The sequence below is a fragment of the Oryzias latipes genome, chromosome 2 (genome assembly GCF_002234675.1).
Source record: "Oryzias latipes chromosome 2, ASM223467v1".
Taxonomy (NCBI): domain Eukaryota; kingdom Metazoa; phylum Chordata; class Actinopteri; order Beloniformes; family Adrianichthyidae; genus Oryzias; species Oryzias latipes.
This window is the reverse complement of record NC_019860.2, coordinates 192,496-211,775: the sequence shown is the minus strand read 5'-3', so window position 1 is coordinate 211,775 and position 19,280 is coordinate 192,496. Positions and strand designations below refer to the sequence as shown.

The 19,280-nt window shown below is 49.5% G+C and overlaps 1 protein-coding gene across 9 annotated transcripts in view; it reads right to left on the bottom strand.

Annotated features, from left to right (window-relative positions):
* dmd (dystrophin) overlaps window positions 1–19,280 on the bottom strand; it is an 86,444-nt gene that overhangs the window by 9,490 nt on the left and 57,674 nt on the right. For 6 of the 9 annotated variants that reach the window (XR_002289629.1, XM_020701361.1, XM_020701363.2 and 3 more), the window contains 21 exons: window positions 17,610–17,732; window positions 17,299–17,471; window positions 17,073–17,208; window positions 15,852–16,027; window positions 15,473–15,620; window positions 15,222–15,341; window positions 14,970–15,119; window positions 14,796–14,894; window positions 13,808–13,907; window positions 13,114–13,283; window positions 12,923–13,040; window positions 12,417–12,628; window positions 12,083–12,237; window positions 11,817–12,006; window positions 6,796–6,971; window positions 6,565–6,721; window positions 5,951–6,062; window positions 5,544–5,812; window positions 4,149–4,295; window positions 3,606–3,663; window positions 2,366–2,426 (listed from right to left, as the gene is read on the bottom strand). Coding sequence is in view for 8 of the 9 variants with exons in the window: in XM_020701361.1 (XP_020557020.1) it covers window positions 2,366–2,426; window positions 3,606–3,663; window positions 4,149–4,295; window positions 5,544–5,812; window positions 5,951–6,062; window positions 6,565–6,721; window positions 6,796–6,971; window positions 11,817–12,006; window positions 12,083–12,237; window positions 12,417–12,628; window positions 12,923–13,040; window positions 13,114–13,283; window positions 13,808–13,907; window positions 14,796–14,894; window positions 14,970–15,119; window positions 15,222–15,341; window positions 15,473–15,620; window positions 15,852–16,027; window positions 17,073–17,208; window positions 17,299–17,471; window positions 17,610–17,732 (3,050 nt within the window). In the remaining variant the exon portion in view is untranslated. The other 3 variants (XM_020701359.1, XM_020701364.2, XM_020701365.2) reach the window with 3 other exon arrangements.

Below are 19,280 nucleotides of genomic sequence, written 5' to 3'. Positions count from 1 at the left end.
TAGTTCTGACTACAACAAAAAACCTTTGCTGTATGTCTGGATCACAGTGTGGACGTTAGCGTCAGAGGTTCAGGGGTAGATGAGCAATAGTCCCCCCCCCACCACCACCACGGGGGTTCAGGTCCTCCACGCGCTGACACCCCCTCCAGCCTGTTGTCTGTTCTGGAGGAGATGAATAAAGCTACATTTGAATAAACATGGGGGGTTAAGGGACCAGAAACACCAGGAGGCCCCTGGGGGGTTCACCTGTCCCAGGTGTCCATCAGGACAGACTCAGAGATTCTGGCTCAGGACCAGCTCGGTCCAGGTCCTCATCCTGACCCACGCCACTGTCAGGACCAGCGCGGTCCTCTGAGTCCGTTCAGCTCGTGACGTCAGAACCCTTTCGGCCTCGTGGCGTCACCTCTTCAAGATCAGCTCGTTATGACGTCACGTTCTTGCGCTTTAAGTTCACACGCGCACAACCTTTGCCTCACACCACCGCGTTTCCAAAACAGGCGCGTGCACGCACAGACACCCCCCCCCCCCCGTGTTTACGTGGCTACACCGACCGGGAAGATGGTGAGCGCGTGCACCCCACCAGGTCGGGCTGTGAAGGAATGTAGCACCACGCATGTGCGTGTCCAAACACGCACGCGTGCCCCCCACCCCCGTCCGCGCTGCAGAGGGGGGGCTTCGCTCCAGCCCTGACAGCAGCATCCTCCGCTTCCCCCGCGTGCACGCGCGCGCGTAGCAGCGCTCCACTTACTTCCGAAGCTGCTCCCGCATCGCGGCGGCGCTCAGCCCGCACCGGGGGCGTCGAGTCCGGGGTGGGGTGGGCTGGGGGTGGGAGCGGCCGTTCCGGGGCTGCCGCTGTCCTCTGCAACGAGGAGCGGCGCGCGCGCGCAACCTCACCGACCAACGGCGCGTGTGTCCGTGCACCGGGAGCCGAGACGGCCGCAGAGGAAGACCGGGATCAGTTCTGTCCTTCAGAAACTGAGGAAGAGGCTTCCGGCTGCCCCTTCAAAATAAGAGCTCGTCTGTGCGCAGACGATGGAGGAGGCTTGGAGCGGACCCACGTGACCGCCGTCTGGCGTGGTGGTCTTCATGTCATCATCATGTTCTTCTAGAACCTCACTATCGAGTAGGTTAGGGAATGAGAACCTCTAACCTCAGAGCTCATCCACCGGAAACAGGACTGTGACGTCACCAGGGAGCGCGTCCCAAAACGTTTTGTTCTCTTTGATGTCCCTGATCAGAGACAAACGTTTTTTTTACCGATTTCTGTGGGTGGGATCTTTGGTCAAAAATTTTCATTCAAAAGGGGGCGTGGCCTTTGTGGTTTTGTTCTAACATTTGACCATCTTCATTTCCAAAGGGTCGATGCTTAAAAAGAAAACAAAACCTTCATTTATTTGTTGGTTTGGATTTCAGAGGTGTCTCTTATTTTGAAAGGACACAGACCCAGTTTCCTGTCCCTCCTTTCCAAAGAGATCCCCCTCCTCCCCTCCTCCTCCTTTCTCCTGTTTGAAGGAAAGCTCAAAGAACACCCTCCCTGAAAAAGGAGGATGCATTCCTACACTCAACTCCACCGAGGAGAGAGGGGGGGAGTCGGTTTTCTGTCTGGAGAGGGGCCTCCCCCCTTTGTAAATCAGACGGACAGCTTTGATTGGTGGACGAGCTGCTGCCTCAGCAAAACCTGGAATGAAGATCCTCCTGGAGGAGGGGGTCAGAAACCTCCCAAAGCTCCCCCACACAGATCCACACGGGGGTCTGAGGACTGTGGGACCCTCAGTGGCCCCCCAGAGAGCACAACGTCTCCCATGTTCAGACAGAGACCGGATCAGAGGAAGTTAACTTTAATGTGACCTAAGCTTTTCACAATAAGAGTCTGTAATTCTGACCCATACACACCGCAGAAACTTTAGGATTTACTGAGAAAATAATACAAGATCAACTCAAAGGCCAAATCTGTCCAATGGTGGGGGCATTTGGAGGGGAAATAGTTTTTTAAGGACTAACCCCCACGGTGGAGGGATGCACCGTGGGGAGACGCGTTTTCTTCATGTGGGTGTGCTGTGATGCACAGAAGTTTACGTCTAAATGTCAGTCAGGCCTTTTTGTCTTAGCATGAACATTTTAAATTCTTACAAACGATGTTGTTATGTATTTTACGAGCGCTAGCAGTTGCTAACGTAGCTGACCGGCGACTATTGATCATGTCATCGAGTCCAAAATGGAAGACACAATTTCACGCCATCTCTCCGTTTGGAGGGCAACGTTTACAGGTAGGGAAGAATTCTGAATGTTTGTTTTGACAAAATGGATCCCAAAGGCTTGAAGAGGAACCGGATCAGAACCGTGAGAAGAACCGGTCTAAACTCACTTGATGTAGTAGGGAACATTGTTTGGAGAGACGCCCTGCTCAAACGGACTCTCCACAGACCCTGTGGACGAGAAACGACAAACACTGTCACAAAAACTAGCACACAACTACAGAACTACAACAACAGCTACACAAACTACAGCAACACTGTCTGCAACTGTGTCAACTACAGGAAGAACTACAACAACAGCTACACAAACTACAGCAGCACTGTCTGCAACTGTGTCAACTATAGGAAGAACTACAACAACAGCTACACAAACTACAGCAACACTGTCTGCAACTGTGTCAACTACAGGAAGAACTACAACAACAGCTACACAAACTACAGCAGCACTGTCTGCAACTGTGTCAACTACAGGAAGAACTACAACAACAGCTACACAAACTACAGCAGCACTGTCTGCAACTGTGTCAACTATAGGAAGAACTACAACAACAGCTACACAAACTACAGCAACACTGTCTGCAACTGTGTCAACTACAGGAACACTACAACAACAGCTACACAAACTACAGCAACACTGTCTGCAAATGTGTCAACTACAGGAAAAACTACAACAACAGCTACACAAACTACAGCAACACTGTCTGCAAATGTGTCAACTACAGGAAGAACTACAACAACAGCTACACAAACTACAGCAACACTGTCTGCAAATGTGTCAACTACAGGAAAAACTACAACAGCTACACAAACTACAGCAACACTGTCTGCAACTGTGACAACTACAGGAAGAACCACAACAACAACTACACAAACTACAGCAACACTATCTGCAACTGTGTCAACTACAGGAAGAACCACAACAACAACTACACAAACTACAGCAACACTATCTGCAACTGTGTCAACTACAGGAAGAACCACAACAACAACTACACAAACTACAGCAACACTATCTGCAACTGTGTCAACTACAGGAAGAACTACAACAACAGCTACACAAACTACAGCAACACTGTCAGCAACTGTGCCAACTACAGGAAGAACTACAACAACAGCTACACAAACTACAGCAACACTGTCTGCAACTGTGTCAACTACAGGAAGAACTACAACAACAGCTACACCTGAAATAACAACTGTATCACAAAAAACAACTGTAGGCCCAAAGTCAACAACACCAAGTAAAACAAACGACAACAACAACAGCAGCTACACAAACAATGGCAATGACCACACAGACAAACACAACAACAACAACATCTCCACAAAGACGGCGCTGGGCCGACTCACCCTGCTGGAGGCTGAATTGAGCATCGGTCAGCTGCTTCAGGTGGTCCTTGATGGAGATCTGACAGAGGACACGCCCACCACATCAAAGAGGAAGTCAACACAGATCAAAGACTCAAGAGGTCTTCAGAGAGCATGCTCTCCAGACACATCTAGACACCTTCAGAACCTTAGATGGACCACCACCGGTCCTCGGGTCAGTGGGTACCCGGCTGCACAGAGAGCAGACATGGCTGCCATTATCCCATTGGGAAGGACGTTTTATTTTGGAAAGGATTCTATCCTCCCCGTCCGCCTGTAGCTTGACGTTAGCCTCATGATTCTAGGTCCTGCGTGGTTAGATGGCGTCAGTCGCACCACGCCCATGGTGGGCGGGGCAGACAACTGCAGCAGCTATGGGGTCAGAAAGGGAGGCCACCAGAATTCAAACGTGATTGGACGCCAAAACATTCAGCTATGTAACCACTTCCAGCTGACCAAACAATGCTCCACTGACCCGGTTCTGTGCAAACACAGCGGTTCTGGAGGCTGCTGGAGCATCTGTACCTGCAGGAGTCTCCAGCGAGTGTTCAGGTCCTCGACTCGCTCCAGGTTGGAGGGGGACAGCTGGATGTTGATTGGATCAAAGGCAGACGCCAGCTGGTTCATGTGAGTGACATCATCTTTGATCAAAGCCACCTCCTCCTGGAACTCCTGAGCACACAGGAAGGACAAGTTCATTGACCCAATAGTAGTGATCGTATTAATTCCTTCAGCTCAAGTATTAGTTGTAGGTGGACTTGTTCATTTTATTAATTTTATTCTTTTATTGTTTTTATTGTTTTATTGCTTTTGTTGTTCAATTGATTTTATTGTTTTATTGTGATTGTTTCTTTATTGCATCATATTGTTTGGGATTTTATTGGATTTTATGTTAAGCACTTTGGTTGCCTTGGCTTTTATAAGTGCTATACAAATAATAAATTGATTGATAGATTGATTGATAGTAATCCTAGCAATCCTAGTAGTAATAGCAGTCTACATTTTGAATAAAAGCATTAGTTTTGTTTTCCATCCATCACTATAGATGACCATTGGTCTCTAACATCAGGTAGAGTTTCATGGTTCTACTTCTTCCTCAGTGTTTCCTGTCTGTGAGTTAGCCATAGGCGCCTCAATAAACATTTGATTTCTTTGGGTTTTGTTCATTTGGTGTCCAATGCATTTGTTGAACCACGTTGGATCATTTATTTAACTTTTTTTCCTTATTTTTGATCTGTTCTTTAACAGGATCCTTTTGTCCGTTCGTGGATCGTGTTGTCCTGAGGTCCATCTCATGGATTCTTTCAACGTTGACATTTGAATAGGAAAAAAGCATTAACACCTCTCCAGAGATGATCTAAAGGTAGCAGAGTGTCGTAGATCAATAGTTACTGATCAGTCTGACCGTGTTCTAGTTATATCATCTACAGCTGTGTCCAAAACCTCAGTCACATACGTCCGTGTTGACCTGGAAGGGTCCTGTGGGTCATGGGTTATCCGTGGAGGGTCATGGAGAGGAGGGGTGCGTGTCTAGGTCTGGTTTTTCTTTTTCAGTGCCAGACCCTTCAGAGAATGACGGTCTGAATGCAACTGTCTTTAAAACACAGCAGGAGTGGACAACCGTGGACTACGGTGCAGCGTTTGGTTCCACGTCTGGATCATTTGATCAGTCCCTTGGGTTCTACAGCAGGACAGACTCAGCCAGAAGGGAGTGGATTTGTTATCCTGCTAAAGTAACACAATAATGTTGGATTTCAGGAAGTTTACAGCTTGAACTGGAGGCCAATTGGAGACTTTACTGTATGATTAGAACAGGAATCTATCCTCTTGATGACATTAGACTACTTGATCACATGACCACGGTCACTTCTTTTCTTGAACTCTATGGCTAGAAGTCAAAGAGTTGATCAAAGGCCTCACCTTGACTCGGTCGATGTTCTCGGTCAACGCAGCGGCGGACAGCTCCTGGACCGGCTCCCAGGCCTCCTTGACCATCTCGGCCTGCTTCAGCTGTGCGTCCAGGAGGTCCTGCGCCTCCTGCAGTTCTGTCAGCTGCTGCAGAGCCAGCTCCAGCCTCCTCTGCCAGTCTGCCGAGGCGCCGTTGAGCAGCTCCCACTGGCTCCTCACGTCTTCGGCTTCTTTTTGGAGGACTCTGCCCACGTTCTGAGCGCGCTCCTCTGGGCTGATGTCTGGAGAAGAACCAGCAGTGAAACTCAACTCCATCATCCGTTTCTTCAGAGAACATTTCATCTCCAAAGGGACAAAGTTCTGCTTCCAGAACGCCGTTCAGCCGACAGGAACAAGGAACCGCTCAGGTGTGTGGTTACCTCTGGACTCTGTCCAGGCTGCGTCTGGAGGAAGCTCCGACAGGAAGGTGGACACGTCATCCAGAGCTTTGCTCACATCGGCCTCCTTCACTCTGAGCTCCCTCCTAAAGTTCTGAAAGAACAGTTCAGGGACCTTAGCACCACAGTTCTGCATTCCTTTAAGGATCTATAACAGCTTTGAATACATGTACATGAAGACGTATGACCTTAAACCCCAACCCTTCAGAAAATGTCTCCTGACTGTTTTTCCCCCCTAAGGACATGGACTCCCCAGCTCAGAAGTGATGTGCAGTCAGAAATCTCAGGGATCCCTGCCTCCTGTGGTGAGAGAACCGCCAGGCCCAGGAATCCACGACCACCACCACTGAGCGGCTGGCTCCTCCCACAGGGGGAGTGGACAGAAGAGCAAGGCCCACCCCCTCCGTGTTTATCGTTTGTGTGTTGATGGGGGTGCAGGTAGTTTCATAGTGGTGGTGTCCCAGCATCCTGTGTTTTTTACTCATCTTTACAGTGAAATAAGCTTTGATTTTCTTAATGTTCTTCACAGAAAGTACTTCAAACATTTCTCCAGACCACTGAACATCACATCCAGAAGAACACTCAGCCTTCCTCACTCTGTGCGTTTCCAGCTGGGACTGGACGGCGAGGACGTCGCCTCCTACAGGAGCCTCCTGCTCCAGCTGCTGCGTTTTTAGTCTCAGCCAGTTGAGCAGCTCCTGCAGGTTCATGTGGACCCTCCTCCATGGAGCCATCTCTGAGTCCAGCTGGGACCTGAAACACAGGCAGTCAGAGACCTGTTGTTGTTGCTCATGGTCACCTTCACGGCCCTCTTGGACCAAGCTCACCTCATGCTCAGAGTCTTGTTGTTCAGGTCGGTCCAGCGCTGCCTCATGTTGTCCAAACGTCTCTGCAGCAGGACTTTGTCCTCCGAATCCCCCCCCAATGACGACACAATCCTGCGTCCGTTCTCGTCCAGAGAGTGGTACAGCTCTGTGTGGCCGTCGATCTCTGCCTGCAGTTCCTGAGGGCAGACCCAGACCCGGACAGGCCAGTCAGTCCAGAAGTACCAGAGATGAAGGTCTTCAGGAAACTTTCTGAGGAACATTGTGTTTGTGATTCTGGTGTGATTTCAGAGACAAACTAAGTAAAACCAGACAGAGGAGACTGGATGAGACCCAAGAGAAGAGAATCCTTCTGTATGTTGGGATTCAGTCTCCAATTCAATTCATTTTTATTTCTATAGCAGTTATCTCAATGGGCTTCATGCTGGTGATTAAGTCATAAACATGAATCATAAAGAACATAAAGTCATAGAATTCAATAGCTGATATAAACTAAAATCCCTGCCCTTAGACCCCCTTCACTGCGAGGAGAAACTCCTAAATGAAGAAACCTCAGGGGTGTCCACATGAAGAAGGGATCCTCCCCCAGGACAGACAGGCGATTACCAGAACTCTTAGAGAAGAATTAGCTTATCTAACTCTACAACTACATATAGTTAGTTAAGATAACTCAATGTAGTTTCCCTCTACCTGGAGGGCACTGCACCAAACAGAGACATGGAAAACTAAATGATGAATAATGATCAAGAATAGAGAAGAGAGGAAGGGTAGAAGTAGAAAAGAAAAGAGGACAGAACCCCAGTGCACCATAGTTACCCCAGCTTCAACTTCTAGCAGCCTTTTAAAAGAAATAGTTATTGTTATTAAGTTTAATTTAAACAAACTAACATTAAGTTAAATAATCTCTGAATACTAACTAGTCTGACAATAAGCCTGTCCAAAGAGGAATGTTTTCAGTCTAACTGATTGGGTTGATGTTGGGTTGGTTTTGTGTTAGTACTCAGTTCGGTTGGTCTTGCATTGGATCGGTGTAACCTGGGTTAAGTTGGGTCCAACATAAAACTAGTCTGCGGTTGGTGAAGACTGGGTCACAGAGATTTGTCTTCTCTGGTTTTGTTCTAGCTGGTACGTTGAGTTCAAACTCTATTCTGCTGGAACAGAGATCTTTGGCAGAAAGCCTAAATACCATAACTGGAGTGTGACCTCCTTATCTCCTCACCCCCCTCTAGGATCAACAACCTGCACACAGACGTCATGAAAGCAGGAAAAGAAAAGAAACCAATGCCACAATGCTGATTCCATCTGTACAACCTGACTTCAGAGCATAAAACAACACTGAACATCAGACAACGTAGACAGCTGACCAATCAGGAGCCAGACACGTTTTATGACAGAACTGTGCTGGACAGAAAGACTGCGTCTCCAACCTGAACATGGTAGACTCTCCGCCACAGCATCCTGTTAGCCTGAAAACCACAACTAGACCAGAAGATGCCAAAACACTATCATCTGTTCTTGGAATGCGTTCCTGCTTGGATCAGGAAGCCACATGGTGGTGTCAAAGGTCAGGAGGATGACAGCGTTGGATCTGGACGGATGAGGCTCCAGCAGCAGAGATGACTAGAAGACAGACGGCTGCTTTTTAATGCCAGGCTTCCCTTTGGCCGCCGCCTCAGACTCAGAGGAACTGAGGGAGAATTCCTAACTAGCTTCTCTGATGATGGAGCAGGGTCACAGCGTGGGTCGCCAGAACAGAGCCCACCATTCAACACCGCCCACTCAGCCTGTCTGACACATTCATGGGACAGAGAATTCTGTCCATCCGCCTCACAGCATTTCAGTCATTCCAGACTAGAGCTGATCTGCTGTCAGCGCCTTCTTCCAGAAGTCAGACTGTGGTGGGAAAACGCATCTGTCTGAGCTGTTAACCAGGTAAACGAGGAGGGGGGGAGCCAAGAAGAGGAGCTCACTAACAAAAAGATACTGAAGCTCAGATAAAACACTATCACTTCTCACAAGCCTGAACTCAACTGAACAACTTCAGGGAAAGATAAATCAGCAAAGCCTGTCCCACCACCCGTTATGAGCTAATATTATTAAAGAAAGCTAAACTGAACCTAATCAGCCAGCTCACTCTGTCACATGAAACCCTAAAGGCTGATTTTTACTGCTCCGTCTGCGGTGCATCTGCAATCCGTCTGCGGTCTGTCTGCGGTCCGTCTGCAATCCATCTGCAATCTGTCTGCAGGTGCGTCTGCGTAGTGTCTGCAACCTGTCTGTGTTGTGTCTGCCATCTGTCTGCAGGTGCGTCTGCAGTGCGTCTGCGTTGTGTCTGCAATCTGTCTGTGTTGTGTCTGCGATCTGTCTGCAGGTGCGTCTACATTGTGTCTGTGATGTGTTTGCGGTGCGTCTGCGTTGTGTCTGCAATCTGTCTGTGTTGTGTCTGCCATCTGTCTGCAGGTGCGTCTGCCATCTGTCTGCAGGTGCGTCTACGTTGTGCCTGCAATCTGTGGTGTGTCTGCCATCTGTCTGCAGGTGCGTCTGCGGTGTGTCTGCGGTGCGTCTGCAGTGCGTCTACGTTATGTCTGTGGTGTGTCTGCGGTGCGTCTGCAGTGCGTCTACGTTGTGTCTGTGGTGCGTCTGCGGTCTGTCTGTGGTGTGTCTGCGGTGCGTCTGCAGTGCGTCTACGTTGTGTCTGCCATCTGTCTGCAGGTGCGTCTGCGGTGTGTCTGCGGTGCGTCTGCAGTGCGTCTACGTTGTGTCTGCGGTCTGTCTGTGGTGTGTCTGCGGTGCGTCTGCAGTGCGTCTACGTTGTGTCTGTGGTGCGTCTGCGGTCTGTCTGCAGGTGCGTCTGTGGTGCCTCTGCGGTGCGTCTGCAGTGCGACTACGTTGTGTCTGTGGTTCGTCTGCGGTCTGTCTGTGGTGCGTCTGCGGTGCATCTGCAGTGCGTCTACGTTGTGTCTGCAATCTGTCTGTGTTGTGTCTGCCATCTGTCTGCTGGTGCGTCTGCAGTGCGTCTACGTTGTGTCTGCCATCTGTCTGCTGGTGCGTCTGCAGTGCGTCTACGTTGTGTCTGCCATCTGTCTGCAGGTGCGTCTGTGGTGCGTCTGCGGTGCGTCTGCAGTGCGTCTACGTTGTGTCTGCAATCTGTCTGTGTTGTGTCTGCCATCTGTCTGCTGGTGCGTCTGCAGTGCGTCTACGTTGTGTCTGCAATCTGTCTGTGTTGTGTCTGCCATCTGTCTGCTGGTGCGTCTGCAGTGCGTCTACGTTGTGTCTGCCATCTGTCTGCGGTCTGTCTGTGGTGTGTCTGCGGTGCGTCTGCAGTGCGTCTACGTTGTGTCTGCAATCTGTCTGTGTTGTGTCTGCCATCTGTCTGCAGGTGCGTCTGCAGTGCGTCTACATTGTGTCTGTGATGTGTCTGCGGTGCGTCTGCAGTGCGTCTGCGTTGTGTCTGCAATCTGTCTGTGTTGTGTCTGCCATCTGTCTGCAGGTGTGTTTGCCATCTGTCTGCAGGTGCGTCTACGTTGTGCCTGCAATCTGTGGTGTGTCTGCCATCTGTCTGCAGGTGCGTCTGCGGTGTGTCTGCGGTGCGTCTGCAGTGCGTCTACGTTATGTCTGTGGTGTGTCTGCGGTGCGTCTGCAGTGCGACTACGTTGTGTCTGTTGTTCGTTTGCGGTCTGTCTGTGGTGTGTCTGCGGTGCGTCTGCAGTGCGTCTACGTTGTGTCTGCAATCTGTCTGTGTTGTGTCTGCCATCTGTCTGCAGGTGCGTCTGCAGTGCGTCTACGTTGTGTCTGTGGTTCGTCTGCGGTCTGTCTGTGGTGTGTCTGCGGTGCGTCTGCAGTGCGTCTACGTTGTGTCTGCAATCTGTCTGTGTCATTTGGTACCGGGCCGCAGAGAAAGAATAAAATAACTTACATGAAAGATGTTTTATTTTGAAAAATTGCCAGATTCTCTGTTCCATCCGTCTATGTCACCATTAACGCAGGCCAAGGCGCTCTTCTTGATCATGTGATAGGATACCGCTAAAATAAAACCCAGGAACTAGCAAAATGAGTAAAAAAGAAACGTCTATGGAAAGTTTCTTTGCCAAGTGGAAAAGGCCATCCAGGAGACAGAAGAGGAAAAACAGAAAGCTACATTTAATAGACAGTACTTCCTTTTTGCACCATGAGTGAGGGAAGGGGAGAGAATGATAAGACCTGTGTGATGTACAATGTCATACGTATCAAAATAAAAGCTCAGAGTTTCTCCTGTCACGTCTCTGTTCCTCCTTCGTTGTAGTGTTGCTATATTACTCATCAGCCTCCATTTGACAGACCGGTCCGTGAAAACTTTGTGTGACGTCATCACGGTCCGTGGCGTTACAAAGGGTGGGGACCACTGATATATGACAGACAACATGTATTTTACAATAATCCAGTTAGGAAGGACAGGGCGTGTAGTTTGATCGTTTAAGTGATGGATGAGTAAAGACGGGGGGACGCACCACCTGTCATGGGGGTGACAGGACAAACCACTCCTCAAACATCACTAGGAAGCTACTTAAGGAAAAAAATTAGCTTCAAAATAGTAGATTTTAAATGGAGTTGATGTGGTGGCCTTCTCCTGTTTGTACATTTTGAACCAGAATATTGTGACTTTTTAACCCATAAATCCTGGCTCGAACTGACCGGTGCTCTGATCGGGTGTCTGTTGGGGCAGACAGTTGGGGGGGGTCATGCCTGCGGGGGGTCATGCCTGCGGAACATACAACGCCGCTTGCAGCTTTATTTGTAAAGTTAAATGCTAAGTTAGCTAAAAATAGACAAACAAAAAGACCTTCAAAGCGTGACTGGACAGCTACAGCCCATAGAAACAGACTGATGAGAATGTGAAGGCAGAAGAAGGTACAGGTCTGCACCATCTATGGGATGTTTTCCTCTCAGTAAAGTGGATAGTTCTACCTATCCTTTGCACCATGGTTCTGGTAAAAACAGTAGACAGTCCATGTCCATCCTCTGTCAGGACAGGAAAACTGTCCCACCTTCCACTGCGCCAGCACCTTCCTGCTGCTGTCTGGCTGCTTCTGCACTCTCTCCTTGTTGGTGGCGTCCACTAGAACGTTGCAGGTGGTTTCTGCCTCTGCCAGCCAGTTGAGGAACTTCTCCAGGTCCAGGAAGAACTGCTGCAGCAGCTTGAGGGCGGCCTCCACGGCCGCGTCCCTGTCTGAAACCCTGCATGGACATGTGGTGGTTAGCGCACACGTCTTCTACAGGAAAGGAACTGAACACTGGGAGCAGCAGCCTTCACCGCTTGTTGATGTGGGACCACGTCGCCATCATGCCGTCGTTGACCTGGCTGACCTTGTGGGTGTCATCGTTGGAGTAGAGAGTCAGCAGTTTGTTGGCCAGAGCGGTGCTCTCCATCACCTGCTCCTGCCACAGTTTCAGGTCTTTGATGAAGACCTGGAGAGACGGATGTGATGGTGACTGTTGACGACTCGCTGAACCTCAATAAACCGAGAAGCTTCACAACGCCTGCTCTGAAGGGCTCACAGAGACCCCCCCCAGGATTCTGTCTTCACTTTCAGGTTGACGCACTAACCAGCCACGTCTCCTACTGTCACAGGAAGCAGGCCACCCACCTTCAGGTCTCCGTGCTGCCTCCTCAGAGTGTCCACGCTGTACGTGATCTCCTGCCACGATTCCAGCCGCTCACTGGCCTTCTTGGTGAGGTGATCCACATCCTTCCTGCTGTTCAGCCAGTTGGTGGAGTCCTGCAGCATGTTGAGAAGCTGCTTCACCCGCTCTGACACTTTGGTCTGAGAGTCTTCCCAGTGGGTCTGGAGTCTGTCGACTGTGATGGCAGAGAGAACCACCTCTGTAGATCACCTTCATCTGACTCCATGTGTTTGTACAACCATACTATTGATCTACTGATGCTATTGCATTTATTGTCGTTTTTAATTCACCATCCATCCATCCATCACCTGGAGAACCCAAAGCCCGTCCAACCCCGTACAGGAGCATGTGACCAAGGCTTCCAGGGATCTCCTAAATGTGTAACAGGTGTGTCTGTACGTGTGTGTTTAGCTCCTCTGTTCATGAGGATGAAGGACAAAAAGGAGTCCAGTTGTGTGTCATGACTCACTGCGCTCAGTGATGGCAGTACGCGTGTCCGGGTTGTTGATTTTGTTCTTCAGGTTTTGTGCTGCTGTGACCTGTTTCTCCAGCAGGGGGCGCTGCTGCTCCAGCTCCTGCAGAGATGTCTGGAAAAATGGAAGCAGTTTGAACTCTTTTAGCTTCAGGCTCAGCTGCTCATCATCAGACGGAGACCCTGACCTTGAGCTGGTGGACGTTGTCATGGATGTCCTCCAGGTCGGCCACCACCACACGTTTGTTCCGCACCATGTTGTCCAGCATGGTCAGCCAGTCTGTAAGCTCCGCCCACGACTTGTTGAACTGAGCCAGAGCTGCAGCCTCAGGCTGTGAACTCCCACTTAGACCTTCAACTGGACACAAACAAGCGCCATGGAGACGACTCCGTTGAGTCGTTCGGTCTGAAGTCTATTATTAGATTTGTACATAAACGACCACAAACTCGTCATAATTACATACGAACATCACGTCTGAGTTCAGCATGTCTAGAACCAAAATGAAGCTTCACAACTGATATTATCATGGCCAGTTAAGGTCAGAGGTCAGGGTTAGCTCTATGGTTGTAGTAATGGTGGTGTACGTATGTGAACAGGTTAGGGGTCAGAGGTCAGGGTTAGCTCTTTGGTTGTAGTAATGGCGGTGTACCTATGTGAACGGGTTAGGGGTCAGAGTTCAGGGTTAGCTCTATGGTTGTAGTAATGGTGGTGTACGTATGTGAACAGGTTAGGGGTCAGAGGTCAGGGTTAGCTCTTTGGTTGTAGTAATGGCGGTGTACCTATGTGAACGGGTTAGGGGTCAGAGGTCAGAGGTCAGGGTTAGCTCCTTGGGTGTTCCAATGGTCCCCGTGTGAACGTTGCACTGAGAGAAAGGATCTTACTGGCTGTTTTGGCTTGAAGCTGATTGGCCGTCCTCTGTCTGTGCTGCAGCAGCAGCTCCAGAATGACCGTCCAGTCTTCTCTCAGCTTCACGAACTTCAGCTGGTAACAAACACACACTTATTACTGCACACAGACACTCATTTGTGCTGTTATAACACAGAGTTATCCTGTTTATTGTAAGAATTCTTTTCTAATATTAACCAGCGATACGGGAAAATGGTCAAAGTATTTTTCTTTATCTTTTACAAAACTTCTAGAGGTTTTAGGCCGTAAAACTCCTCACTACACACTTTACACATTTTCTCACACTTTTGTTTGAACTGTCAAAGCCCAAATGAAAACAAGGATCTGATTAAAGTAAATGTGACAAACTGAAGGGATTCTGTACAGGAGACACGGCACACAGGAAGTTGATTGCCAACAGCCAATCAGAACTCCACGTGAAGTAAGACAAAAAAATCCAACATTGCACAGAAAAATATGGGAAACAGCCAAAAAAAACGTGATATGTTTTAAGCTAGGCTCACACCGCCGTCAGCAAGGTGCTTCACGCCACCACTTCCATAAGTCCATGGAAACGTGTGCATTCAAAACTGTTCACACGTCGCTACACAAGTTTCTACGGCCATTTCCAGGATCTATAAACAAACACACACACGTCCATTGAACACATTTTGAAGGTAAAAGCAGCTGAACTTTGACCAGTTGATGTTGGGACCAGGAATGGGGACATTAGAGGGAACTGAGATGGTTGGGACATGTCCAGAGGAGAGACTGAAGGATGCTGAGTCTAGAGGAAGACCAGAGAGGAGGATTCTTCTCTAAAGAAGACATGAAGGTAGCTGCTGGTAGAGGATACAGGAGACAGACGGAGGAAGCTGATTGGCTGTGGAGACGCCTCAAGGGAAACGCCCACAGGAACAATAGAGTCCTATCTGACAACCTGTTTCTTCCACGTCACCTCCTGATCTTTTCAGACCTCCTCACCTTTTCTGTCTGGGTATCTGGAACCTCCTTTAAGACCCGGTCCGCTCTCTCCAGAACCGAATCCACTTCTGGCTGCTTCACCTGCACCTCCTCCATCACCTGTTGCAGCAGACACAAGGTGGTGACAGCGAAGCAGACTGTGCTGTCTTTCAGAAAATGGATTGAGTGTCCCACCCTGGGCGGGGGCTCCTCTGGACTCTGCTCCAGCCGAGCTCGGGTGTTCACCGCCCAGGCAGACAGGTCCTCCAGACGGCCACGCAGCTTCATCAGGTCCCGGAGAAGAGCCTCGATCTCCTGCTGGCGTTCAGGCAGAGCCCTGGACACCTAGAGGAAGATCAGCTCAGAGGCAGCTCACACAGTGGGGGCTGAAAGGGGATTGGGGGGAGCAGGTTCTGCTCAGGTTCTGTGGAAGTGTCTCCGGCTGACCTGAGACCAGCGCGTGTTGATCATCTTGATGTCTCTGAGCTTCTCGGCGGGAACAGAGGTTTGCCTGGAGTTCAGATCCTTCACGGCTGCTTCCTTCTCAGGAAGTTGCTCTACATGAAACTGGAACACACACACACACACACCCACACACCCACCCACACACCCACCCACACACCACCCACACACACACACACACCTGTCAGCACAGGTCTGGGCATCAGTCAGGAGGAGGTGCAAACACAGGACGGTACCTGGACTTTGTCCAGCGTGTCTCGGATGTGCTGGGGTTCTGCCGGTTGGAGGGGGATCTTCAGGACTGTTTCAGCTTGGTCCAGCCAGCCCGACATGGATCCCATGTCCTCCTGCACTTGTGCAGCCGCGGTCCGAGCCTCTGCAGACCTGCAGGATGAAGGAGAACCTCAGCACTGGTTCTGTTCTGAAGCTTCTCCATCATCTGACGTCTCTAGAGAAGGTCATGGGGGAGGGGCCGCTCTAAACGGTGGGCTTCCCCAAAAACTCTACACTGATCAAAACCAACTTTCTTCCACGACTGCTTGAACGTACCCACTGAACACGAGGAGGCTGCACAGAATCAACCAGAGAAGAAGTAGAACCAATCAGAAGACACACCTTCTGCGGTGCTCCTGGAGCTGTTGGCAGACGGCGGTCCAGCAGGCGTTCAGCAGATTCAGCTGCGTTTTCAGCTGCAGAGCGTCCTCTGGGGTGCTCAGGGGGCAGATCTCCTCTCCAGCAGAGTTTATTCTGAAAATCACCCTCTCCTGAAGGGGCAGGGCATCTGTCAGCGCCTACACACAGGTGGAGGGGGGGGGGGGCAGAGAAGACCAGCACATGGATGAGATCCAATGCATAGATGACCGGTCTGGAATAATCCTGTGTGTCACAAGATCACTAAGCTGTCATCAGTGTGTCCCCACGTCATCACCTGAACATTATGAACCATAGATAGACAGATAGACAGACAGACAGGCAGGCAGACAGACAGACAGACAGACAGACAGACAGACAGACAGACAGACGGACAGACAGACAGACAGACGGACGGACGGACGGACGGACGGACGGACAGACAGACAGACAGACAGACAGACGGACGGACGGACGGACGGACGGACGGACGGACAGACAGACGGACGGACGGACGGACGGACGGACGGACGGACGGACGGACGGACAGACAGACAGACAGACAGACGGACGGACGGACAGACAGACAGACAGACAGACAGACAGACAGACAGACAGGCAGGCAGACAGACAGACAGACAGACAGACAGACAGACAGACAGACAGACGGACGGACAGACGGACGGACGGACGGACGGACGGACGGACGGACGGACGGACAGACAGACAGACAGACAGACAGACAGACAGACGGACGGACGGACGGACAGACAGACAGACAGACAGACAGACAGACAGACAGACAGGCAGGCAGACAGACAGACAGACAGACAGACAGACGGACAGATAGATCGATAGATAGAAAGGAAGAACAGGTTTAGTGCACAGGACACAAAGACACTAAAGAGCTGCCCCATATGGACAAAAACTGGAACTTTGGTCATTTTCCAATGAGAATGTATTTCTACTGTCGTGTCTACTTGAGGTGTAAATCCAGGACTGTTTAGTCAATCCAAATGTGTACATGACTGTGTACTTCCACATGTACCTGTGTGTATGCATGAATCAGGACAGCTGTCTGACATGTCTACACACAGTGTAAATGTGTATTTTCACATGCAGGACATGTCTGTTTATGGTACACGTGTGCACACATGAGCGTTGACTTGTTTGTGTCTTCTTGTTGTGTACTCGTGGTGTAGTCACCCGAAGTCTCTGCCTCTGGGCTTCTGGCTGAGTCTCTGCCAGCTCCAGAGCGGCTTTTGCATCAGCAAGCCACGCCTCCATGGCCTTCTGGTCTGACACAAACTTCTGCCACTTGGAGTTGCATTCCTGCCAGCGCCTGGACACACACACACACACACACACACACAAACGGTTGCTGGTAAAACTGCTCTGTTTGTCCGTCATTCAGTCCCTTCGGCCTCCTCACCGGAGTCGGTCCTGGTGCTGCTTGAGGATTTTGTCCCAGTTGCTGCTCAGGAGGCCCGCCGTCTCCCGGATCCTCTGAGCCTCCAGAGGACGGGCGCCCACCACCACCTCCTCCCTACGGGCCAGGGCCGCCTCAACCGGCCCTCGGAGCACAGCGATGTTTTCTCCAACCTCCTGCAGAGACATGGAGCTGGAGAACTGAGAGGAACCAGTGACTGATTGGACCAGAACCACAATTATCTGTGGTTTGACGTGCAGACAGTGTCAAATGTTGTGGTCAACAGCAAAGGTGTGGGTCCGTCCCGTTCTGACCTTCAGACACTGCTCCTGCTGACTCAGCCTGTAAAAGGCAGCCGGCCAGAACTCTGGAGAGTTCAGCTGGAAGTCCGTCTCTGACAGCGACCGCAGCAGAGTCTGCAGCTCTGCCACATAGTCCTGCAAACACAGAGCAGAGCTCAGAACGGAAACAGACATGTTTGCTCACGCTGGAGATAGTCAGAGCCGATCCAGATCTGATCTGAACTCCACAACAAAGAACAGCAAAGTTCTGCTTTTCTGGAGGAAAAACCAAAACCAGGAGACGTGGATGAAGCTGATAAATGTCAGAAGAATGTGCATTTAGGAGGACAAACGTTGATGATCCACGTCTAGACATGCAGCCTCTCTAAGGTTCTCACTCAGGCTGCATGGGGGGGCAAATATTTCTGTTCAAAGGATGAAACCAAGAGCTGAATTTGGAAAAAAACAACTGTTTGTGTGTCTTCATTTATCAAGCAGTGTGTGAGCTGCTGACAGAACATGAGAGACTGTGTGTGCACAATATTTCAGTTCCTGTTGGAAGGAACGTATTTTTGGTTCCCAACAGCGCCCCCTCATGCAGAGCAGGGGTACTGCAGATGGAGACGTCACCGCTGAAGGTTCTTGTGGATCATCTTCACATTTTCAGATCATGGAGGTCAACAGACAGACGTGGTTCCAAATGCAAACATGTCAGGAGATGAAAGTAGAAAAGTGTTTCTGTACCATCAGACAGTCCTGCACTGTTTTAGAAATACATCTACTGACCGGCCCCACAAGATCGTAGTTCAGTTTATTTCTGAACCACGGTCACAGACATGAACCTTCAGGAACCGTCATGAAACACTATAGACTGTAGAGTAGATGGAGCGTCATGGTCCTTTATGGAACCTCAGGAACCATCAGGAACCCTCATGGAACATTATGGATGTCTGAGAATCATGGAGCCCCAGTGGAGTGTTAGGCCAGTAAAACCCCACGTAGGTTTTAGGGGTGTCACTTTCAGGGGTGCTAAGCCCCAAAATATATCAAATCTGTCAATTCTCCACATAACTCACTGACACTTCTATAGAGGCCAGGTTTTTCTGTTCGTTTTACATAGTCCTTTGAATGGGATGGGTCAGACCTCTGCATAGATGGGGTAACAGAAACACACCACTGGACCTTGAAGAACCACGGTGGAGCCTCATGTACATATACAGCCATTTACCATGGAGCATCAGTAATCTAATGAAGTGTTTAGAGCCACATTTAACAGGAAAGTGTGGAGGATGGATCTCTAGCCTGGAATTTAAGGATAGATTTTAAAGCCTTAGTTTAGTTAAAGAATCTCAAGTAATTCCTGTTTTTTTAGATCTTTTTTGTGAACTGGCTCCTCATAAAATAAAAAAATAAAAACGAGTCCAAACTCAGATTTGGATTAAAAAGAACTAAATTAGTTAAATTGAGTTGCTCAGATTTTCATTTTTTCAAACGTTCACATGTCCCCCCCCCCATCTGTGTTTATTTATTTATCTTTGCTTGTCTCTAATGTTTTTACTTTACTTATGTTTCTTTTTTTCATTTTATTCGTCTAGTTTTCTTATGTTATTGTTGTCCTGTGAAACTTTAACCTCAGTTTTACAGAAGACAAGTTTATGTTTAAAAAGGAGGATTTTACTATAAAACGGACTTTTTTAAAATGAA